Source organism: Myripristis murdjan, chromosome 18 (assembly GCF_902150065.1).
Source record: "Myripristis murdjan chromosome 18, fMyrMur1.1, whole genome shotgun sequence".
NCBI classification, from domain to species: domain Eukaryota; kingdom Metazoa; phylum Chordata; class Actinopteri; order Holocentriformes; family Holocentridae; genus Myripristis; species Myripristis murdjan.
This window is the reverse complement of record NC_043997.1, coordinates 5,069,821-5,094,369: the sequence shown is the minus strand read 5'-3', so window position 1 is coordinate 5,094,369 and position 24,549 is coordinate 5,069,821. Positions and strand designations below refer to the sequence as shown.

Genomic DNA, 24,549 nt, shown 5'->3' with positions numbered 1-24,549 from the left:
ACAGCTTGTTCAAAAAAAAAAAAAAAAAAAAAAAAAAAAATGATGGTGTTTACAGTTTACAATTTATGGTGTTTATTTTGCCAGTTTTCAGCTCACATTCTTACTAAACTGATACCCGTGAATGCCACTTTGGTTTTGCACTGTATGTCATATTTAAGGGGGATAACGTAAATGCACAGTATTTTTACATTTCAGAAGAATGTCTAATGTTTATTTTTGATAGTTGTGAATTACACTAAAATACTAGCTCAGTTCATGGACTGATGGAGGATTTATTAATACAGGATTTATTAATACATAGATTCAATATAATTTTTTATGGTAAATGGAAAATGAGAGAGAGAGAGAGAGAGAGAGAGAGAGAGAGAGTCTCTATTGACGCCATGAGCCGCAAAACCGAAAGTAAACAATGAATGAGTGCGGCTACTTGTTGGTTAGTTAGTTGTTCAGGCGCTTTGTAAGAGTCAGCTGTATTTTCAAACAGCGGGCTGCTTTTTCTCATTTTCCTCCCTGTATTCTCAGGCGTTTGGAGCAGCGATGATCAAACCAGCTCTTCTATTATCCGGATGCCTGTTTCTGTTGTTCAGTCTGTCTCCGTGTGAAGGTAAGTGGTGGATAATTGTCTATTTGTTTGTTTGTTTGTTTGTTTTATTTTGTTTTGTTTTGTTTTTGTCTGAGTAGGAAACAGCAACATGACCACCATCAAACATGAAGCAAACAGCTTTTATATTCCTCACATCGCCCTCATCGTGATTATTATTGATGTATTTCTTAATTTTTTTGAGTTTATTTCTTGGATCATGAAGGCGCGGATCTGTTGCAGAATGAGGCTGCATACAGTTTGTCTTTTATTCTAAAAAGTTCTCCGTTGAACAACAATAACATTATAATTTACACAGGTCTGTTATATCAGGCTGTGGAAATAAGTTGTTAAATTTTGTGTATCGTTCTGCTTTGGAGGTTACTGCACACAACCTCTTACTTTGGTTACCTGTGTGTGTGTGTGTGTGTGTGTGTGTGTGTGTGTGTGTGTGTGTGCGTGCGTGCGTGCGTGCGTGCGTGTGTGTGTGTGTGAATCTCGCCCTGTGGTGATTTTGCACTGTTGCACGACCAGAGGAAAACCCGAACCCGAAATGACGCAGTTCATATCGCAGTAGCCCTGCTGTTAATAAAGTCTCACAGTCAAGAGGGAATTTCTCACCAAAGCTCATTTCTGTTTTGTGGTTTTAAAAGCCCAAACTGGCCTCTTTTCCAGCTGATTTCAGTGATAACTTCCTGGTGAAGACAGTACTTTGCCAAATGTGTCCTTTCTTGATTTTGCATGCACCTTCCAGCTTTTTGACAGTGAAAAAAATATTCTCCAAATGATTATGAGGGGTTTTCACACTGATCTGTAATTAAGTTGCCAGCCGTCAGCCCAGATATCATCTCTCAACCCTCTTCTTCACTCCTCCTCTGACATCATCAAGCGCACTTTGTGTGTGTTTGCAGAAGAGTGTGTGATTGCAACGTGCCAGTCATGTGTTTCCCAGCTTCCTGCATAGCTGTGTGTGTGTGAGAGAGAGAGAGTGGACGTAAGCTATTAGGAAGGAGGGGGTTGGTGGGTTTTAGTAGTTTTACGTACGCATTTCCTCCCTGACTCTCAGAGCAGCTCAGTTCATGTTTGTGTGGCTGCCACACTGATGAGTTACTGCACCCAAATAACACCTTCAAGTTCACGCTTACTGGCAACGCTGTAACATCAACTTCAGTTTTGGTTCAACAGCTCAGCTTCACAGATTCAGTGGTTCTATTTCTGACTTGTAACTTCATTGAAATAACTCGTGCACCATAACTTTAATTTTCCCTGAAAAATAAATAAATAAATAAAATGATGATGATGTGACTTTTTGGTTCTGTGGCAAACAAACATGTCTCCTTGTGTCTGCAGAATATGATTTGTAGGCCGAGGCGTCTTTGCACCACCAAAATATTTCATTAATAAACCCATTTCCTCACACGTTTTACCTTTATCAAAAAAATGAGCTTTATACTGATAAAGATATTGCACTCGACCATATTGCAAGAGAGAGAACAAGTGAGAGAGAGAGGAGCGAGAGAACAAGTGAAGGAGATAGGGAAGAGAGAACGAGTGAGTGACAGGGGAGGGGAAAGAGTGAAATAGAAAGGAAAAAGGTGGGGAGAGAGAGGGGAAAGAGAGAGAGAGAACCAGTGAGAGAGAGGGGAGAGGGGGAGGGGAGAGAGAGAACAGGGAGAACAGGGAGACAGTGAGACGTAAGAGAGGGGAGAGAAATACAGAAAGATGGGGAGGGGGCAAAAGAGACGGAACAACTGAGAGAAATAAAGACCACACCCACTGCTGGCACCCAGTGCTGCACAAGAGTTGCAAGGTTTAACAGCAGCCACACAGTGAGTGAATAGAGAAGAGGCAATTAGAATAACTCAAACATCATTTTAAGAAGTCACATGCCACACTCTAGTCGGTGCACTCAGATCTGGGGAAATGTACACTCTTGCAACAGAGGTGGCAGAAAGCCCAGAGAATGGTGTGTGTGTGTGTGTGTGTGTGTGTGTGTGCGTCATCAGAGAGAAAACTTGTTTTTGTGCGTGTGGCATAAGTCACGTCCATCTTTTGTTATCTATTTGCAAGAAGACAGAAAAGAGGAACATACTTAATAAACGCTTCTTCCCTTAATAAACTCAGCAGGTTGATACTGACAGGAGTAAAATGTTCACTGTCCTAAGTTAAATTAAATTCTACCTGCTGATGTTGGCCAACGCAAAATAAAACATCATCTGTGGACTCGGCCTGTCCGACCCGGATCACCTCGCTTGTCTTGCTTCTTCAAAAACCTTGTAATCCAGAGACATCACTGCAGAACTGACACTGAATTATTTAATCTTCCTCAGAAAAATCCAGCCTCTGTTGTACCTCCTTGCAGATGATATCGACATTGGTCGGAGGGTCGGAGACACCCTGTCTGAATTACACAAAATACTATAAATATCTAGGTCTATTCCTTGATGAACATATGAACTTTTTAAAAGGTTCAGCAGTTCTCTCCAAGTCAGCCAGTAGGGCTCTTGGTGGGGTCATTGGTAAAACCAAGATGTTGAGAAATATGGGGTTCTCCACACCAAACTCTACCATGCATGTGTGTGCCCAGTAATGGATTGTGTGGCAGGGGTCTGGGGTTTCAACAATTTCCCAGCCTTAGAAACCATCCGCAACAGAGCTATGCGATATTTCCTGGGGGTACACAAGTTCGCCCCAACCGTAGCCATTATTGGAGATATGGGGTGGGAGTCGTGTGAGGGTCGCCGGAATATCTGTATGATGAGGCTATGGAACAGGCTGTAGACTAACCAAAAGGGTGTTTTATTGGGACATAGATAACAATGGTTTATGGACAAGAGAGCTCCGTGAGTTGTGCAATAGACTAGGTTGTGAGGATGTACTGGATAATATGATTGACTTTGTGGACTAGTAAGCAAACCTAAACTACGCACATTTAGGGAAGTAAAAACACAATTTGGAACTGAAAATTATGTAATGTATTATCTCACAAAGAAAAAGAGGTCTTTGTATACCCAATTACGATCAGGTATCCTCCCCCTACATATTGAGACAGGCCGTTGGGTGGGAACCAATGAGGAGGATAGGCTCTGTCATATGTGTGACCTTGGAGAAATAGAAAATGAAATGCACTTTCTTTTTTGCTGCCCGTTTTACCATGATTTAAGATTTAAGTTGTTTAATCGAGTTAAGGTACAGACAATCCACCTAATGCAGGACAAAGAGATGTTAACTTGGCTATTTAAATACAAAACACAAGCAGTGGCTGACTTTATTGAGAAGGCCTGGGATAAGAGGAAGATGGCAGTGTAGCGTTGAGTGCCTGGAGTTTGTTGTATTATTGCTTGTTTGCTTTCTTCCTTCCTTTGTTTTGTTGTGTCAAGCAGTGTTTTTTGTTTTGTTATGGATGTTGATATATTTTTATTTGGTGTCTTATAATTCCTTTGTGGGATGGGCCACAGTTGTGGCAAGACACATAAATAATTCATTCATTCATTCATTCATTCATTCAGTATCAGCTTCAAAAGTTAGTTTGCTGTCATGAACAATGAAATAAATAAAAACACCATTACGGCTGGCTATGTAACACGATGACATGGAAATTGAGTTTGACTTGGAGTATGTATTGCTTTACTGTGTTGAAAAAAGGTCATCAGGAGTTTCAAATAAGCAGATTTTCAATTAGTTCTCGAGCTGTGGAAAAGCCTACATATCTTTTATTTGGTTAGAGAGATTGTTCACAGATAGTTCTGGGTAATTTTACAAACCTGGAGTCTTGAGAAGTGATATTAAGATATATTACTCAGTTTTTGGATGTCTATAGGATCACATTGTTGGAGCAAATTGTCCATAGACATCCAGGTGTTGTGCTTAACTATAAGGAGGCACCTTTTTCTGAGCTTTGCCCAGGGGCAGGCCCCGTGTCTCCGTCTTTGCAAACCCCCAACGTCAACGCTGATGTGTCTTCTTTGTGTCTTTTCATCCTCAGGACAACCCCATGTGAAGGTGTCTGCATGGGCCGGTGAAAATGTTGTGCTGCCTTGTGAGATCCCCCCCACAGAGGACATCTCAGTGGAGTGGTCCAAGAAGGGCCTGAAACCAGACGTGGTCTACCTTTACCGTGACGGCTGTGAGACACATGAGATGAAGAACCCGGCCCATGTCTTCAGGACACACCTGTTCATGACAGAGATGAAAAACGGAAACATCTCCTTGATGATCTCCAATGTGCAGCCCAGTGACACGGGGACCTACCGCTGCCTCATCGTCTCCACGCAACAAATCATTAAAACTGTTCACCTAACTGTGGGTATGTAATGTCAATGATTTTAATGTACAAATCATCTGACAGCAGTACTGTATGTATGGCACTGAAACTGCAGCTTCCCCAGTGATTCCGGACATTAGAACTTCCCCATTCAGGACACATGACAGGAAACGTCTTGTGTGGTTCTTCATTTTTTTTTTTTACAGGGGAAGTGTCTCAGTCTGATATCTCAATCACCAGCGAAAGTGGCAGTGATGGAGAAACCCTACAGTGTGAGGTTTGCTGGTTGCCAAAGCCTGAGGTCAGTTGGCTGGATGACCAGGGCAAGGTCATCGAAGGCAGAGGCTCAACTCTGAGAAACCCTGATGTCAACCAGTGCTATACAGTGACGAGCACAGTGAAGGTCCAGAGCTCCGACAGCAGCAGGTTAATTCAGTTTCATTGATTTAACTTGAAAGTGAGAACCTCTAAGGCACATTTTTTTTTCCATTTCATTTCCTTTGTTGGTCCTAAGTACAGCAGTGTGCAAACGTCAGTAGAGAGGGAAAAAAATTACACAACCAGGGAAGGAGGAGTAATAATACAAGAATGAACATGAACATTACGTATGTCCAGTTGCTCATCCACCAACTAATTTGAGCGACAAAATTCAGAATCTCCAAAATTCAAAAAATGCGTCACTCCCTGTTTCTGTTGCTTGCTACCAGACATAAGACGGCAATTGATTGAATCAGGGGCTATTCATGAGAAAGAGCTGCAGAGTATTGCTTGAGTATAGAAAATGTGACCATAATTGCAATTTGAAAGACAAAAACTATCATTCAAAAAGCAGAGGCAATCAAAGGTGAGGTAAACAGGGAGTAATTCCTGTAGAAGATGGTTTTTAAATCACAAATGTGAGGAAAGTCAAATGTTGCTGAGGAAGTACAGAAAGTTTCAAGTTCTTTGAGAAGAACAAGAGGCAACTCAGTAGGTAGAAACGAATCCCCGACTCAGTTTATCCACTCCTTCTTTACAGAAAGTTCACCGTCAGAATTCGTCAACCGCAGATCAACAACATCAGGAAGATCAATTTCCACTTACCAGGTAAGAGTCCATCACATAGCTGCATTAACCTGAAGAACTCACATTACACACACCTCAAGTGTTTAAAGGAACACCCACCTGCTACATCAGCGGTGCAGTCGAGTCAAGTGGCCCAGCTTTTTTCAGAGTATCAGAGTGATGGAGCTTAATAATGGTTTTTCTAAATTTGAAGCTACTTAAGGGGACATTTAAGAGAAAATGCAAGAACTAAGTAATGTGTTAATGGTAGGTAGCAGCTGTATCATATCATGGGAATACAAATTAATGCTACTTCCTTTTTCTTTTTCTTTCTTTCTTTTTTTCTTTCTTTCTTTCTTTCTTTCTTTCTTTCTTTCTTTCTTTCTTTCTTTCTTTCTTTCTTGTCAGCTAAAAGCACAGCGCCCTGCACAGGATACTTGGCTGGCATTATTGTTTCAAGCCTTTTATCACTTGCAATTGGAGTTGGAGTTGGAATTTTTGTCACAAAGAAAATGACAAAGGAAGCTGGTAAGTCAGGAATACATTTTATGTTTTTTCTGTACACAAAAAAAATGTAAATGATATTATATTTCTTTTGATTTGCAGAATTCATAGTTGTTAGGGTGGTTCTCCTAAACCTATATAGTGTTATTAGTAAGCAGGAATTTCAGTCATTTTATGTTTATTTGTGGCTGAAATCCAACGATTAAAATAATAATAATAATAAATTACCTCCAATTTAAGCTACACCTTTTACCAAATCTGAATCCGAATTATTTTGCCCCACAACAAATGCAAAGGCAAATACAAATAATGGTGCACACCCCTGCCCCCCACCCCAGACATCAGCAACACACACATGAGTGTGTTTGAGTGTGTGTACACCAGGGTGTAGGAGTTCATCAACATCAGCTGGGTGCAAATTTGAGGTCTTTTTTTTTCACCTCATTTTTCATTTTTATTTTGCATTTTTGACTCAACCCTCCTGTTATCTCAGGGCTCAGTTTGAACCCATTCAATGTTTGACATCTCTAAATACTTAATGAACATTGTTGTTGTTGTTTTTGCTCCATATTAATGACTTTTCCTAATTTAATGGGTGCAAGTGGGTGAATAGATGTCTGAGGTCAGTTTGACCTTTTTAGCTGTATAAAACATATGAGATATATCAACATTTTACTCACATTAGTTTTTGTTGTTTTGGACACTGAGGGACTAGAACATGTGATTTCTAATTTTCAAAAAACCTTTGCTCTGCTTCAGGGCCTGGACAGTACAGAGCCACACCTGTAGTGTCATCAACAAGACACACATAAACAATTTTTTATTGCAGTAATATTCTGGAGGTTTAAATAGACCCCAACTTATAAAAAAATGTTAGTAAATGTGAAGGTAGAAAAGAGAGCTCAGTTTCTCTGAAGTGAAAAGGTTAAAGAATCCTGTAGTCTATTACATGTAAGACAATGACAGACCACACATTGACTGTAAGGTTTTGTCAGGGCTGAAACAAGTGGTGACAATTCCTCTATCTTGAATTCACACAGAATGGAGCCACACACCGATACCAGCAACAAGCAGGAGGTCCCCCAGTGACAGTGCAGCTAGCACAGAGGAGAAGTTACAGTTGGCTAAACCCCAGTCACAGCAGCGCCTTGAAGTCAATGACCAGATGCAAAATCGGCACCAGAAGATGAAACTGTCTGAAGTCATCATAGACCCTAACTCTGTGGTAATCAATGGTAATGGCAATGCCAGCTCATCGCCACAAAGTCCCACTGACGGCAGTCCACACACTGGGATGTCTGCCAGTGACAGTGATGCAAAGCCAAGCCCGTCACCCTTCAGGAACCGCCCATCCAGTTTGCCTACTCGATCGAAAAGTTGTGTCTCTGAGCGTGGTCCTAACCGTTCCATGCATCGGAATAAGAGTGCTTCATTTAGAGACCAAAATCGCTACAGTGTCCTGGTTGAGTTAGACCAAGAGCAGTGGACTTTTCTGTCACAAGCAGAAACCTGATGACCTGAGACCGAGCAGGTGTCCTCTCCATTCGTCCAGACAGAAGGAAGTGATGTGACTCACATGTTCTGGGCTGTTTTTACATCTTTTTACAACAATGTGAGGGTTTTGCCTGCACGAACGGCTTCAAACATCCCCAGGGCCACATGGTGGAAGAAATAAATTAATTTACCGACCTGCATGCACAGATTCAGATCTGTAATGCAAACTGATTCATAAATCCATACGTTAAAGTGATGTTAACGGCATTAAAATTGTATTGGAATCAAACGGTACAGTTTACAAATGCAAAGGTACATATCTGAAATTCAAGGGTTCGATATATAATTCTGTGGTTGGTTTTCATGGATTTATTTTTTCTTCCATCCATCATTTTACCATTTTCTACCGTGGTAGCACTAAGAGTTGGCATGGTTCTTGTTTTGGCCATGAAAAATGTAAAATATGGCTCCAATAATCCTATGGCATTTTTATTCCCTTTAGCAGACAGCCCAATTCACAGCAAAGTGAAAAAAAAAAAAAAAATCATTCATATATCATATATTTTGATGTTTTATTATCTGTTACAAGAGAAATGCACCAACGTGCTGAGTCATTGTGGTGTTAAAGTGGACATAGTTTGGCTGCTTTGAATTCAGAATCTCTTAAAAGAAGGGAAATAGTGAATTTATGTTCTTATCTTTATTGAGTTACATTTTGAGGAAGTTCATGAATAATCTAATCGTGCTTCTGCAAACCTCTAATGTAAGTCTGAGGACATCTGAAGCTTACGTTTTTTATGCTTTTCATTTCTTTTCTTCGTCCTCTTTTAAACAATTTTAAACAGTGTACAGAAGAATTCAGCTATGAAAAACTACAACTACAACAGAAAGATGTACAATAAGGTAGAAAATGAGAAGAGGCACATGTGAAAACACGAGCCAAGTGCTGAGAAGAGGAAATGGGAAAGCTTAATCAACCTGATGCAGGCGGAGATCAAATGTTGCCTGTTTGTGAAAAGCTTTAGAGTATTTATATGAATGTTGTATGACAGTGCCTATGAGTTTTTAGTTTAGTCGTGGCTGAATGGTTTCTGTGTATTAAGTCATAACTTAAGTGCCTAAATTATTTGTATTAACAATGATAATATTAAAAACAACAATCAAGTGCTCATCTTGGCACAATTTGAAAAGGCTGCAGGTTTTATCAGCTGATTGTTGGTGTTTGTTAAAGCACTTTCAGGTCAATTAAATTTGTGCAAATGCCTAAATACAAACTGTGATGTGCTACAGATTTATATTTGTGAGGAATGTGTTATTTTGCATACTGTTAAATATAGTAGTATATTTTGCTCTTTTTTTGAAGTTAAGTCCTTTTATTAGATCAAACATTTTGTGGCCATTTTTCTTTGAAATAAAGCAACATCATTTTTTTTTTTTAACTCATAAAAAGCCTCTGTTCTTCACTTCAAGGCAGCTCTAGATCACCACCAAGTGGCGATAACGTGCTATTACATCATGTATTTGCTGGTGGCTTTCAACACTCCTCCTAAAGGATTTCAGTGATCAGACAGATTAAATTTCAAAGTCGTGCTTGTAGATCTACTGAGATTAGAGATTAGACAAGAGTTAGAGTCATTTAGTGTCCATGCCGCCAAAAAAAATTTAAGCCATTTTTTTCAGACAGATTTAGGGGGATATCTCATTTGTCATTGTTTTTCTAAGTTCTCACCACACCTACCTCTGTGTTTTTGACATAAATCTATCTATCTATCTATCTATCTATCTATCTATCTATCTATCTATCTGTGAGTTTCTGTCTGTTTCTGTTTGCCTGTCTGTCTGTATAGATAGATAGTGTTGTGCTGATGAGCAAGATACTGAACCCCTCAATGCTCCTTATGGACAGCTAGATACCTTGCATGGTTGCCTCTGCCATCAGTGTGTGTTGAGTATGAGGCAAACATTGTGAAGCACTTTGAGTGGTCAGTAGACTACAAAAAGCGCTTTAATAACTACACAGCAAAAAATGCTTTAATATACTGATCTTTAATGCTGTATGTATGAGCATGGCAACGGCACTAATAAAAATAATAACTAATAAAAGAATTTTAAAGTCAGTATGAAAGCTGACCGGCCGCCAATGCAGAGACTTTAAAGCGGGTGTAAAGTGTGTAAAGTGTGTAAAGTGCATAAAGTGTGTAAAGTGTCAGTATTTGTCCAGCAGAACTTTGAACTGGAGATGCCAAATAGCACTTATAGGACGAGATTGTACACAAGAGCTTTACGTAACGTGGGTCAATTTTACAAATAAAGATATAAGGAAAAATTAGTTTTGCCACTCTCACTGAAGCAGAAAGGCACAAGATTAAAGTACACACAACATAAGACAACTGGTAAAAGTCTCGTCATACTTTTGCCCTTACGCTGTATCTCGATCCCTGTGTGCAAACAGAAGCAGAGAAGAATGTTTGAGGTGAAATTCAGATTTGCTGTATAAGCACTGTTGGAGTTGCAGCTTGACAGAGCTCAACACACACAGCAGAAGATGGTGAAGCTCCAACATTTTTACATTGAATTTCTGCAGAAATGTGCACTTACTTCTACATATATGAAGCATTTCATTTCAAAAGCAGACAATAATAATTTGTGAAAAGTGACATTTCTGACAAACTGAAGTGAAACCAAATTGTTAATTATTCATATTTTCTCTGCGGTGCCACAAAATATAAAAACATGTATAGGAACATTACATCATATATCACAATGAAGACTGAGTTCATTTATTCTGGTTTTTATGATCAAATCTTTCATATTACTGTAATCATCAAAGAGCCATGATGGTAGTTTGAACTTAAACAAAGAGAGGAAAAATTACTTTTAGTCCAGTAATTTTAGGCCAAAATTGGGGTCAACCTAGGACAAATTGCAAGAGAAGTAAACTCAACTGATTTTGTATCCTCAGTTTGTCCTGAGTGAGGGGAAAAAAGTCCCAAGGAATCCTGCTGGTGGAAAGTTTTGAAAATCACCTATTTATGACCATATAATACCAAAAAACAGTTTTAACACACAGGTGAATGTGGTTCAAAATTTTACTGTCAGATATCACTATAAAAATTCACAAGTTGATTACACACACAAAGACAAGAAAAAAAGTCAATTACAAGTTCTTTGAATGATTCTGTTTACACATGCATATCACACATTATCTGATTTGATATGCGCTAATAAGGAATATAAGGAATAAATGCCAGAAGAGACATTTAAACAGTGAATTAAAAGGTTACTATATATATAGTAACCTTGAATTAAAAGGTTACAGTGAAATAAAAGGTTACTATATATATAGTAACCTTTTAATAGTTTTAATAGTTACCGGCTGGTTTCTGATATAAAGTAAGTTGGAAAACTTTGCTCGTACCGGACGCGGTACAGAGTCACAGTAGTAACACACACACACCACTTACACACATACATTAGCTGAACACACAAAGTATATTATTATTTTGATTTTATTTTGGCTGCATGCACTGAAAGTCTGACACTTTCTCACTGTAGTTCATAAAAAATAAATATAGGCCTAGTAGTAGTATAAATATTACAAATTAAGCTATATATCCATATCTATCTATCTATCTATCTATCTATAGCCTATATATATACACACTCTCTCTCTAGTACTTCATAATGCCTACTGCATGTATTGTATTAATTGATGCACTTAAGAATATTCATGTTCTGTGTTTATAAAAAGCTTGTTCTGTAAATAGTTCATTTACTATTGTGATTAAAAAAAACATTGATCTGAAGCTTCTGAGGCTGTTCTGTAAATAGTTTTCCAATAAACAATAAATTTAGCAACTTCTGATCAACCTGTATCAATTTCAGGCTTAAAATAACCTACCGGAAAAGCCCCACCATTTCCGGTCAAACTCGACCAACTTCCGGATCAAGCACCGCCCACTTTCGGTTTAGGCCCCGCCCACTTCGAGTACGGATACGGATACGGATAATGTGGATGGTTAAACAGATACAGATACAGATACAGATACAGATACAGATACAGATAGTGGTGTACTCGCTCATCCCTAGTAAATTATAATGTTGCTATTGTTCAACAGAGATAGGCCAACTCTCTGAAATAAATGACAAACTGCATGCAGCCTCATTCTGATCCACGCCTTCATGATCCAAGAAATAAATTAAACAATAAAATAATCATGATGAGAACAATCTGAGGAATGTAAATCCTGTTTGATGGCAGTCATAATGCCAATCACTAATTAACAATAGCACACTGCTTGCTTACCTTCACATGGAGACAGGCTGAACGGCAGAAAAAGGCATCCAAATAGAAGAGCAGGTTTGATCATCGCTGCTCAGACGTTAATAACTAAACACCTGAGAATACAGGGGGAAAAATGATAAAGCAGCCCACTGTCTGGAAACAGAAGTGACAACTAACATCCACAGCTTTCCAAAGATTAAAGAACTGATCCGGTCCAAGCAGTGCAACTTGTTTTAGTCCAGTCTTATGTTCAGTTTAACTCCAGCCCCTCTTGATCAAAATATGAAGTTGTGTTTCTTCTCTAAATGCGGAAATAACTTTGTGATGGAGATAAAACTCGAGTCAAGTCACAGCTTGCCTGTCACTGTCTACTTGTTTGCAGTCACACTACTGCCATCAGGCCACACATACAGGCCACATACAGGACTCCGAAGATACACTGCTGATTTACATTTAAAATACATTTCAAAGTCTTTGTGCGTGGAGGCCAACAGTCATTTAGACATGCTTTGTTTAGGTTGTTGTTATTTTTGCATTTGATAATTCAGTTCTCCTGCTGGATTTGGAGAAAACTAATGCAGTCACCTTGCAAAGAGTGCCTCCAGCACTTTGGAGAAATATTTACAGGAATCACAGTTTCATGAACTGATCCTAAATCTCAGAAACTGTGGCTCCCCTGGGAGTCGATCCTGAAGTCATACTGATGGTCTCTGCGCTGTCTCAGTCTGCCACCAGAGGGCAGCTGCTCTTTGGGTTTGGTGTCTTTTTGTTTCACAGCAGAGGATCCCCAGCAAAATGAGGAACAGCTTAATTCTGCTATAATTTAATAATCCAATACAAAATGCAGTTTTGCCTTTGAATCTATTTGTGGAAAGGTTCCCTCTGTTACCTTTTCATATGCCCAGACTCCCTACATTGTTTAGCTCAGTCCCTGTTATCAGCTGAGTTAGGCCATCTGTGCCAAATTGGGCACTAGGTGGAGCCACTGATTTGTTAGATTTGTGTTCATTTAGTCCATCAGAAGAGATTTGTCCTTAACTATAGGTTTGTATGTTTGTAAATGCAGTGTTTGTGAACAATGATGTGCATTCATGTTTTTTTTCCTTATTCTTCCCCAGTAGTGCAATGATGCTATTGAAATGTGAACTTTATTGTGTTTCCCTCTCTTGGCTACTTGTCCCCTATTCAATGGGATAGTCCAATTAGGGAGGGGGCCAGGAGAGGTAGAAAAAGCCAGACTGGAATTGAGGAAGGTTATTGTTCTTTTGGTGGCAGCTTGCGGTGAGGCTGTATTGTTGCAGACTGCAGAGTCATTTTTGCTCATTTCCAGTACGAGACAGCCACACTGAAATCCCACACATAGTCTTACTAGCTGTAGTACTATAACTGGTGGTAGTGGTGGGATGTGTCTTCGTCACTGACACTGGAGAACAAAAAGAAACCAGGCTGCTATAGCACCAGGAGCATACAGAGGGCCGTGCAGAGAGACCCTGGAAAAGCCTTACAGTATGACCCAGGGACTCTTCCATGTGACCAGGAGGGCATGGAGGACCAGGCCATGGGAGGAGACAATGATGATCCCAGGGGACAGGACAAAGGAGGCAGATGCAGATCCAGGAGAGAGAGGCCTACAAACAGGAGCAGCGGTGAAGTGATCCGGCCCAAACAAGACAAGGTGCAGGCAGTGAAGGACTGTCCTCGTCCCCGCACCAAGAAGATGCTCGGGTCCCTCTTTGGCTTAGCTGGGTGGTACCGGCGATTTGTTCCCCACTTCCTCACCCAGGCAGCCCCTTTAACAGACCTGACAAGGAAATCCAGCCCTAATCAACTGCTATTGAAGGAAAGTATGAACAAGTATTCCTTGACCTGAAGGGGGCACTCTGCACTGACAGTATTACAGAGCCCTGACTTCAGCCAACCTTTTGTTGCCCAATCAGACGCCTCTGGTGTGGTTCTGGGGGCTGTCCTGCTTCAGGGTGAAGGAAATGACCGAAAGCCAGTGGTTTATGTCAGCCGGGAACTATGGCCACGAGAGACCAGGCATTCAGCCATTGAACTGGAGAGTCTGGCTATAAAAGGGACCTTGGAGACCTTCAAATACTATCTGCTGGGCAGAGACTTCAAACTAGAAACTGACCACTGAGCCCTGCAGCGGCTCAATAAAATGAGAGACTCAAACAACCGCATCTCCAGATGGCTGCTAGAGATGCAGCCTTACAGGTTCAGTGTTCGGTATCGACCTGGGAGTGCCAATGTTGTGGCAGACTCCCTGTCTCACCATCCTGATGGCAAGCTTCCAGGGGAGGGGGAAATGTGAGAAACTTCCAGGTTTTCAGGTTTTTGTTTCAGCTCTGCTCTTTCACACCTGATCCATTTAAGGGCTTCATGCTGATTGGCTGAAGCAGATCTATCTGAACAGGGTGTGCAGGAAGATGCGCAGGCCTTAATTGGGTCAGGTGTGCAAAAGCCGAGTTGAAACCAAAGCCTGCAGGACAGGTGGTCCTTGAGGACTGGGTTGGGGAACACTGGTTTAGATCAATCCTTATTATCAGGGACTTATTTTCAGTTTGTTTGCTCCTTGTTAGCTTTTCAGTGACTTTTGGTTTGTTTGTTGTTTCGGCAAATGAAACTTCTCTGGGGTGAAATCAAATCAAATGGAGCTTAATAAAAAAATCAGCTTGTGGTGTCAGATGAGATTAACTGGGAAGAAAATCTCCAAACTAATCTGGCTGATCTTTTATGGTTGAAATGGTTTTTCAAAGTGTAAAAATCCTGTAGAGAGTTCTAACAATATCTTTAAAAAGTAAATCAGATAAGTCAACAAACAGGGCATGTCGAGTCAACTTAAGGCTGCCATAACTTAATAATATCAAGAAATAGGATAATAAATCTTGTCTTACCTGTGAGCGAGGGAACAAGCAACAAAACTATCACCAAAATCCAGATTATACTGCCCTTCATTATCAAATCAGTGTGTGGAATAATAAAAGTAAACTGAATACTGAATGCTAAAGTTTCACTGGTGCTGTTTTTATGTCCTCTGTCTAAATGCAGTACAATCTGTAGTCTGCCACCCAGTGTGCAAATGGGAATTACAACAACAGTCAGTCAGTCAGTCAGTTAAGTTACAGTGCTCTGCCCCTGGCTGACTGATACATAGATAGATAGATAGATAGATAGATAGATAGATAGATAGATAGATAGATAGATAGACAGACAGACAGATAGGTATACTTTATTGATCCCAGACTGGGAAAGACTGGTTACTGTTGTTGTAATTCCCTTTTTGCACAATGTTTGTGTGTGTGTGTGTGTGTGTGTGTATGTGTGTGTGTGTGTGTGTGTGTATAAACTACAAGCAACTGGACAGGAGCAGGACTGCATTTGTGCTGAGCAGACCTGTGGTAACACTGGTTCCTGTTACACTGCTGGGGTGCAGAGAAGAAAAAGAGAAGTTGCAGTTGTGAATTTCATAAATAAACAATGATGGCAGAGGCGGTTGGAGAGCAAAGGAAGAAAGTTTGTCACTAAACTGAGCACAAAGAGGAAGTCATGGCAAAAGTGACTCCAGTCGTGCTCTTGCTTCAAGATGTGGACAGAGATACTGAAACTGCCCTGGAAAAAGCTAATCTTGAAGAAAAAGCAGAGTCTGTGATGAACCATAAACAGTAAATGATAATGAGAAGCCTGACCCAACAGTCACTCATGCAACTAGTAATATTCAATGACACCTGTTTGAGAGGATAAATGCAAAGTTTTATGAATATTTATTTGTTGTTAGCACATATGGAGTTAAGCTCCCTAAATATTGATACATTCAGTGGAGATATCAGTTCATGGCTGACCTTTTAGAGTCTGTGTGAACAGATTTGGCCAAAAAGATTTAGTCATCAGTATACATGGGAAAACTACTCAGTTTGAATTTGATCATCCTGAACTTCTTCTTGGTGGCTGAACTTGTCCTTTCTCCTATGTTTGAACAAGTTTCCTGACTTCAGATCTTCTTGTCTGTTCATTAGACATGAATTTTCACTGAAGCAATTTTACAAATACACCTCTAAAATAACCGCAGTGGCAGGGGTGGAGAGGAGAGTCAACAAGCATCTGAGGCAGTGGCTTGGTGTCCCTCCCAGTTTCACAGCGACAGGTCTCTACATCAGATCAGGTCAGCTCCAGCTTCCACTCTCATCTGTGGTAGAGGAGTTTAAGGTGGCAAAATGCAGGGTTGCGATGATGCTCAGGGACACCAGCGAGCGAGTCAGTAACGCTGGGGTGCTGACAAGGACAGTCCGGAAGTGGGCAGCAGACACTGCAGCCAGGCAAGCCAAGAGCTCCCTGGATTTGAGAGACATCATAGGGAATGTCTGCACTAGGCGGCAGGGGCTGGGGACCGAGCAGTTCAAACAGTGGGGGAAGGCAGATGCAGAGCAGAGGAGAGAGATGGTCGAGGCAGAGGTGCGGCAGCAAGCGGAGGAGGAGCGGAGGGCGAAGGCTATTGGACTAGCAACCCAGGGAACATGGACCAAATGGGAACTCCAAAAAAAGGAGGTTCTCATGGAACGAACTCTGGAGGCTGGAGCCGTTCCACATAAGCTTCCTCTTGAGGTCGGTGTACGATACACTCCCATCTCCCGTAAATCTGGCTCTATAAACTGTGTGGGAAGAAAGGCACACTTGCCCACATCCTGAGTGGGTGTCAGACAGCGCTGTCTCAGGGAAGATACAGGTGGTGGCACAACAAGGTACTCTCTGTGATTGCAGATATTGTGGAGCAGGCCAGGAAAAGACCACAGCCACAAAAGCCACAAGCACCACCACTGCAGTTCATCAGGGCCGGGGAACAGCCATCCACCACAAGGAGAACTAACACCAACATCCTTCAGGGGGCGCATGGTTAGGAGATGAGAGCTGGCCTGGGAAAGAAGCTGATTTTTCCCCCTGATCGTCCAGACAACCGTGAGGCCTGACATTGTCATTTGGTCAGAGCAGGCAAAGAAGTTGATCCTTGTGGAGTTGACTGTTCCATGGAAATAAGGCTGTGACAAGGCCCATGAGAGGAAGAGCCCAAAGTACCAAGACCTTGTCATGGAGTGCAGAGAGAAAGGCTGGCTGACATGGATGCTTCCCATTGAAGTCAGATGTAGAGGATTCCCAACTCAGTCAGTGTGGAAACTGCTCACTACACTGGGCATCTCAGGGAAGAAACGGAACTCAGCAGTATGCAGGATTGGTGAGCCTCTTGTTGACTCTGGTACAAAAGGGAGGAGGGCTGGAGACCTGGAGCTGATGAGCAGTGACTTGGCCACCCCTGCTGACCCACCAACTGGAGGGTGTAACGGTTAAGGGTTGAAACACCCAGTGAAGGTAAGGCACTGTCTGATGACATCAGCTCCAGGTTGAAGGCCTCAGTCGTCAAGTGTTTTACCCCATCACAAAGGTATTTCTGCATTTAGAGAAGGAGGAACTTCATGTTGTGGTCATTGCAAAACTGTGAACTTAGTTGTCACTTCTGTTTTAAGCTGCTTTATCATCATGTTGCCTGTATTTTCAGGCGTTTGGTTATTAACTTCTGAGCAGCGATGATGAAACCAGCTCTGTTACTTGGATGCCTGTTTCTGCTGTTCAGTCTGTCTCTGTGTGAAGGTAAGCAGTGAGCTGTTGTTGACTTTTTTTTTTCTGAGTAGGAGTCAGCATTATGACCGCCATCAAACATGAACCAAACAGGTTTTATGTGCCTCATGATTATTTTGTTATGTTTGTTTTGTTTACTTATTTCTTGGATCATGAAGGCCTGGATCCATTGTAGAATGAGTCTGCATACAGTGTGTCATTTATTGTCAGAGTTGGCCTATCTCTGTTGAGCCATTTTTGAATTGTTTTCATTATATGTACACCCAGTGTCCACTTTACCTGCTCCACCTGTACAGTCTAATCCAGCCCAGCTGTTGTGCCATAAAGTTTCCTCTCCTGCTGCCTATAATGCTCAGCTTTTCTTGTTGTCACAGTAATAGAGGAGTTCATTCACTTCTATGTTTGGCATTGAGCTCATAGTTAGTGCTGCTGTTGGACAGTTTACTGACAGCTGTTTCCACTATTCTGTCCCCCCTCATTGTATATAAATAAGAAGGACAAAAAAATTGAAATACCTCTCAGTATAATGTAGTCCAGTACAATAAATATAGAATTAAACTGACACATTCTCCAACACAAACTGAACATTATAAACTGTGTTAAAAGGTAGAATTCATGGCAGAGCTGCTGAACTGAACTGCATCAGACTGGACAGGTGGAGCTGACGAAGTGACTGAGTGTGTATGAGGTAACGTGTGTTCGTTGTCATTCCCTTATTGCACAGTAGGTGGCATTTGGAGTAAAGAGGAGAGTACTGATAGTTGAAGCAGTGATAGTCACAGAGCAGGTGTGGTGCTTACAGCACACACTGTCATGTGTGGCATAGGGCATTAACCTACAAGTCGACCTGTCGAATGACGTCAACGCCCACTAGCGTCCGTCGAAAAGACGAAGTGAAAAAAAGTCAGTGTTGTTTTTGTTTGTTTGTGTGTGCGGGTGAGTGACTGAGGAAGTTGTGGCCCCTGATGATGAGGCGGGGGGGACATTGGGGTGGAGTTCACAATCATGAAAGCTGTCAAGTTCAGTCTGTGTTTATACTGAGGACTGAACTTCTCCATTCTCCGGCGTTTGAGTAACTTTTCTAACTTCAGATCCTTTTGCCTGTTCAGTAGACATGAATTTTGATGGAAGTAGTTTGATAAATAGTTTTAATATGTCTTGTTTCCCCCCGTTCTCTGTAATCAATTTCATTATTTAAAAAAAAAGTCCTCAGCTTTGGTTTTCATACTGTTATATTTCTTCTTCTAACACACTCCTGTGTACCTGCGTTTACAGGTAAAAGGTTGTGATGGGTTTATATTTCATGTTCAGGTGAAAATAATCTCTGCAAATACTGCAAATAATGTTTATGTTGCTTGCTCCCTACTGAGCATATACTACATATACTGACCTGGACCATTTATTAACCCTAAATGTCAACAATATGGGTTTTACCTCATTCCTGACATGGAAGATATGATCTAAAAAAAATCCTATTTTCTCTCAGGTCAGTCTCAGCTGATTGGTCCTCCTCAGCCAGTAGTGGTGATACTTGGTGATGACATCATCCTGCCGAGCCACCTGGACCCTGCTGTGGACGCTTTTGGCATGATAGTGGAGTGGACGACACCTGACCTGGACCACAGATTTGTCCTTCTATGGCGTCATGGTTGGGAGCTTGAGCATAAAAAACATCTGTCCTACAAGGGGAGAACGTCTCTGTCCCTGGACAAACTGGTAAACGGAGACGTTTCACTGAAACTCTCTGAAGTCAAACTCTCTGATGAAGGAAAATACAGATGCTACATTCCTTCTCTGGGCAGAGAATCTATAGTTGAGCTTGTTGTTGGTAAGTAGGACTGTGTTTATTGCCCATGGTGCATTCATTCCCTCATGATGTGTTTTCCTACAGTCAGTGTTGATGATTAGCTTGTCTGCCCCTAGTGGCTGTTATGAGGAATAGCAGCATCATTAATTCACCCCTGCTAGGCCTGTACTGCTGAACTGTATGTAGTACTTCACACCGATGATACTGTATGTCCTTGAGTGTGTACTTCCTCCTCTCCCTCCGCATCAGGTGCTGCCTCCTCTCCTGTCCTCAATGTGACCAAAAGCAGCAGTGGAGTGGTTTTAGAGTGTGAAAGTAAAGGCTGGTACCCAGAGCCTGAGCTGTTTTGGCTGGACGCTGAGGGAAAGCTCCTCTCTGCTGGAGCTCCAGAGACAGTCAGAGGTCCTGATGGCCTCTATACTGTCAGCAGCAGAGTGACTGTGGAGAAGAGCCACAGCAACAGCTTCACCTGCAGGGTTCAGCAGCTCAGCATCAACCAGAGCAGGGACACACACATCCACGTCCCAGGTCAGAGGGGTTTTACAGATGTGATCTGGGTTCTTTACATATGTGTGACATCTAGTTTCATATAAATGTCATCTTGTTCTGTGTTTTTTTCATTTCAGATGATTTCTTCCCATCTTCTCCTGCTGTTCCTGTCGCCATACGCTTGTCTTTTGGTTTCTTGACTTTTCTCTCCCTGTGTGTTTTTGCTGTCGTCTTTGTTGTGTGGAAATGGAGACGCTACAAAATAAGTGAGTAACACATTCATTTTTCCTCTCCTTTCTTTAGAAATAGCCTTTATTGTCATTGTACACATATTCCACAATGAAACGGAGTACCCACCATGTTGAATTTAAAAGACTCACACAAGTTATATCACACTAGAAATAACAACAACAACAACAACAACAACAATAATAATAATAAGTAAATAAATAACAAAAAAAGAAAGAAAAAACAAGGACAGGATTTCACTATTCACATACATTCACATTCAGCAGGATTGCACTACTCAATTCTTATTGCACTTGGGGTTCTGAGTGATGGTGAGGGGTTACTTATTGGAGTTCAACAGCCTGATCGCCCACGGATAAAAACTGTTTCTCAGGCGGTTAGTCCGGCAAGCAATGGTCCTGTACCTCTTACCTGAGGGCAGGAGGTTGAAGAGGCCCCGCCCAGGGTGGTGTGACGGTTTGAGAAGGGAATATTTTTTAATTTATTTTTGATTATGATCTAAAGGGTGCCAGCCAGGTCTCTCTCCTGACATTTAAGATATTTAAGATTCAGTCATATCAGTTGTTTCAGTTTTTTGTATTTGTTTGGGTCTTTCTTTTTTTTCTAGTTTTATTGTTTGATTATTTGTTTTTTTCCCTTTTACTTGAACCACACAAAGGATGCTTATTCACATTCAAACAACCTACACATCAAATGACACAACAAGAAAACACATTGGCCTACTCAAAGCACTTCAGAACCAAGTTATATATTATAATAACAAACGCAAAGCACTCCAAATCCCCCAAATGTCCAAACTCAAAAAATTCACAATTCCACAACGAAGCTGAGTTGGTTGATTGAGTTGGTTCATGGACTGTGTGAATGAACTGAACCGCATGTATATATGTATATATATATATATATATATATATATATATATATATGCTTACTGCTTTGCACACTCTTGGCATTCTCTCGATGAGCTTCAAGAGGTAGTCACCTGAAATGGTTTTCACTTCACAGGTGTGCCTTATCAGGGTTAATTAGTGGAATTTCTTGCTTTATCAATGGGGTTGGGACCATCAGTTGTGTTGTGCAGAAGTCAGGTTACTACACAGCCGACAGCCCTATTGGACAACTGTTAAAATTCATATTATGGCAAGAACCAATCAGCTAACTAAAGAAAAACAAGTGGCCATCATTACTTTAAGAAATGAAGGTCAGTCAGTCCGGAAAATTGCAAAAACTTTAAATGTGTCCCCAAGTGGAGTCGCAAAAACCATCAAGCGCTACAACGAAACTGGCACACATGAGGACCGACCCAGGAAAGGAAGACCAAGAGTCACCTCTGCTTCTGAGGACAAGTTCATCCGAGTCACCAGCCTCAGAAATGGCAAGTTAACAGCAGCTCAGATCAGAGACCAGATAAATTCCACACAGAGTTCTAGCAGCAGACCCATCTCTAGAACAACTGTTAAGAGGAGACTGCGCGAATCAGGCCTTCATGGTCAAATAGCTGCTAGGAAACCACTGCTAAGGAGAGGCAACAAGCAGAAGAGATTTGTTTGGGCCAAGAAACACAAGGAATTGACATTAGACCAGTGGAAATCTGTGCTTTGGTCTGATGAGTCCAAATTTGAGATCTTTGGTTCCAACCGCCGTGTCTTTGTAAGACGCAGAAAAGGTGAACGGATGGATTCCACATGCCTGGTTCCCACTGTGAAGCATGGAGGAGGAGGTGTGATGGTGTGGGGGTGTTTTGCTGGTGACACTGTTGGGGATTTATTCAAAATTGAAGGCACACTGAACCAGTATGGCTACCACAGCATCCTGCAGCGACATGCCATCCCATCCAGTTTACATTTAGTTGGACGATCATTTATTTTTCAACAGGACAATGACCCCAAACACACCTCCAGGCTGTGTAAGGGCTATTTGACCAAGAAGGAGAGTGATGGAGTGCTGCGGCAGATGACCTGGCCTCCACAGTCACCGGACCTGAACCCAATCCAGATGGTTTGGGGTGAGCTGGACCGCAGAGTGAAGGCAAAGAGGCCAACAAGTGCTAAACACCTCTGGGAACTCCTTCAAGACTGTTGGAAAACCATTTCAGGTGACTACCTCTTGAAGCTCATCGAGAGAATGCCAAGAGTGTGCAAAGCAGTAATCAGAGCAAAGGGTGGCTATTTTGAATAAACTAGAATATAAAACATGTTTTCAGTTATTTCACCTTTTTTTGTAAAGTACATAACTCCACATGTGTTCATTCATAGTTTTGATTCCTTCAGTTAGAATCTACAATGTAAATAGTCATGAAAATAAAGAAAACGCATTGAGTGAGACGGTGTGTCCAAACTTTTGGCCTGTACTGTACATATATATATTTTTTTACTCTATATATTTATGTGTGTGATTTGCAGAATTCATAGCAGTTAGAGTGGTTCTCCTAAACCTATATAGTTTTAATTAGCAGGAATTTCAGTCATTTTATTTTTATTTGTGGTTAAAATCCAACGATTAAAAAAATAAATAAATTACCTCCAAAATAAGCCACGCCCACTTTTTTTTTTTTTTTTTTTTTTTTTTTTTTACCAAATCTGAATCTGAATAAAACAAATACAAATACAAATAGTTGTGCCTCCGCACACCCCTGCGTCCCACCCCAGACATCAGCAACACACAAATGAGTGTGTTTGAGTGTGTGTGCACGAGGGTGGGGGAGTTCATGAACATCAGCTGGGTGCTAATTTGAGGTCAATTTTTTTTCCTACAAATTCACCAACACAAGATTTAACAGCTCATTTTTCATTTTTGTTTTGCATTTCAGGCTCACCCCTCCTTTTATCCTAGGGGTCGAATAACCCGTGAGATGTTTGACATCTCTAAATACTTGATGAACATTGTTGTTGTTGTTTTGCTTCATATTTGACTGACTTTTCCTACTTTAATGTGTGCAAGTGGGTGAATATAAGGCAAGGCAAGGCAAGTTTATTTGTATAGCACAATTCAACACTAGGTAATTAAAAGTGCTTTAAGGAGACATTAAAAGCAATGAGACACAATTTAAAACAGTAAAAAAACAGTCAATTAACATATTAAATAAAAATAAAACATTAAAAAGAATAAAACAGCACAGGGTGGAATTAAAAAAGGAAAAGGCAAATAAAACAATAAAAGACAACATATAAAGTACATTAGACTCATATAAAGTACATTAGACTCATATGAAGTACAGTAGATGCATATGAAGTACAGCAGATGCAGTAGATTTTTCAAAAAACCTTTGCTCTGCTTTAGGACCCCAACAGAACAGAGCCACACCTGAAGTGTCATCAACAAGACACACATAAACATTTTTTTATTGCAATAGTTTTCTGGAGGTTTAAATAGACCCCACCTGATCAAAAAAAAAATGTTAGTAAATCTGAAGGTGGAAAACAGAGCTGAGTTTCTCTGAAGTGAAAGAGTTACAGAATCCTGTATTACAAGACAATGGCACACAACACATTGACTGTAAAGTTTTGTCAGGACTGAAACAAGTGGTGACAATTCCTCTATCTTGAATTTACACAGAATGGAGCCAGACACCGACACCAGCAACAAGCAGGAGGTCCTCCAGTGACAGTGCAGCTAGCACAGAGGATAAGTTGCTGCCAAACATCCAGCCTGCTGAACCCCTGTCACAGCAGTGCGTTGAAAGCAACAACCAGATGCAAAATCAACAGCTGAACATGCAACAGTCTGTAGTCATCATGGCCCCTAATTCTGTCCCGCACATCAGTGTTAATGGCAACACCAGCTCCTCACCACAAAGTCCCACTGACCGCAATCCACACACTGGGATGTTCACCAGTGACAGTGACGCTAAGCCAAGCCTGTCACCCCATAGGAACTGCCCATCCTTCAGCAAATATTCCCAGAGTGAGGGTCCAAAACATGGAGACCCGGTGCAGGACAGCGGTCCTCCACCTTGCAGCCCAAGCCGTGGCAACAGTCCCGGGCACATCGGCAGTCCTAAACGCAGCACTCCTGATCTCTCTAAAGCAGCTGCAAAGTCGACCACTTCACTTTTCAATAAACCTTTGGCACAGAAATCCAGTTTCCCTGTTCGCTCCAATAGTTGCTCTCTCCCTGTGTGTGGTCCTTACACTTCCATGCATGGGAAAAAGAGTCCTTCATTTAGAGCAGACCAAAATCGCTACAGTGCCCTGGCTAAGTAA

General features: G+C 41.2%; 1 protein-coding gene across 1 annotated transcript; it reads left to right on the top strand.

Annotated features, from left to right (window-relative positions):
• Positions 1-428: 428 nt before the first annotated feature.
• Positions 429-24,549, top strand: LOC115377020 (butyrophilin subfamily 3 member A3-like). The gene is made up of 6 exons (XM_030076874.1): positions 429-604; positions 4,566-4,886; positions 5,051-5,270; positions 5,863-5,930; positions 6,297-6,416; positions 23,903-24,549. The coding sequence occupies exons 1-6, from the start codon at positions 538-540 to the stop codon at positions 24,547-24,549; spliced, it is 1,443 nt and encodes a 480-aa protein (XP_029932734.1). The 5' UTR covers positions 429-537.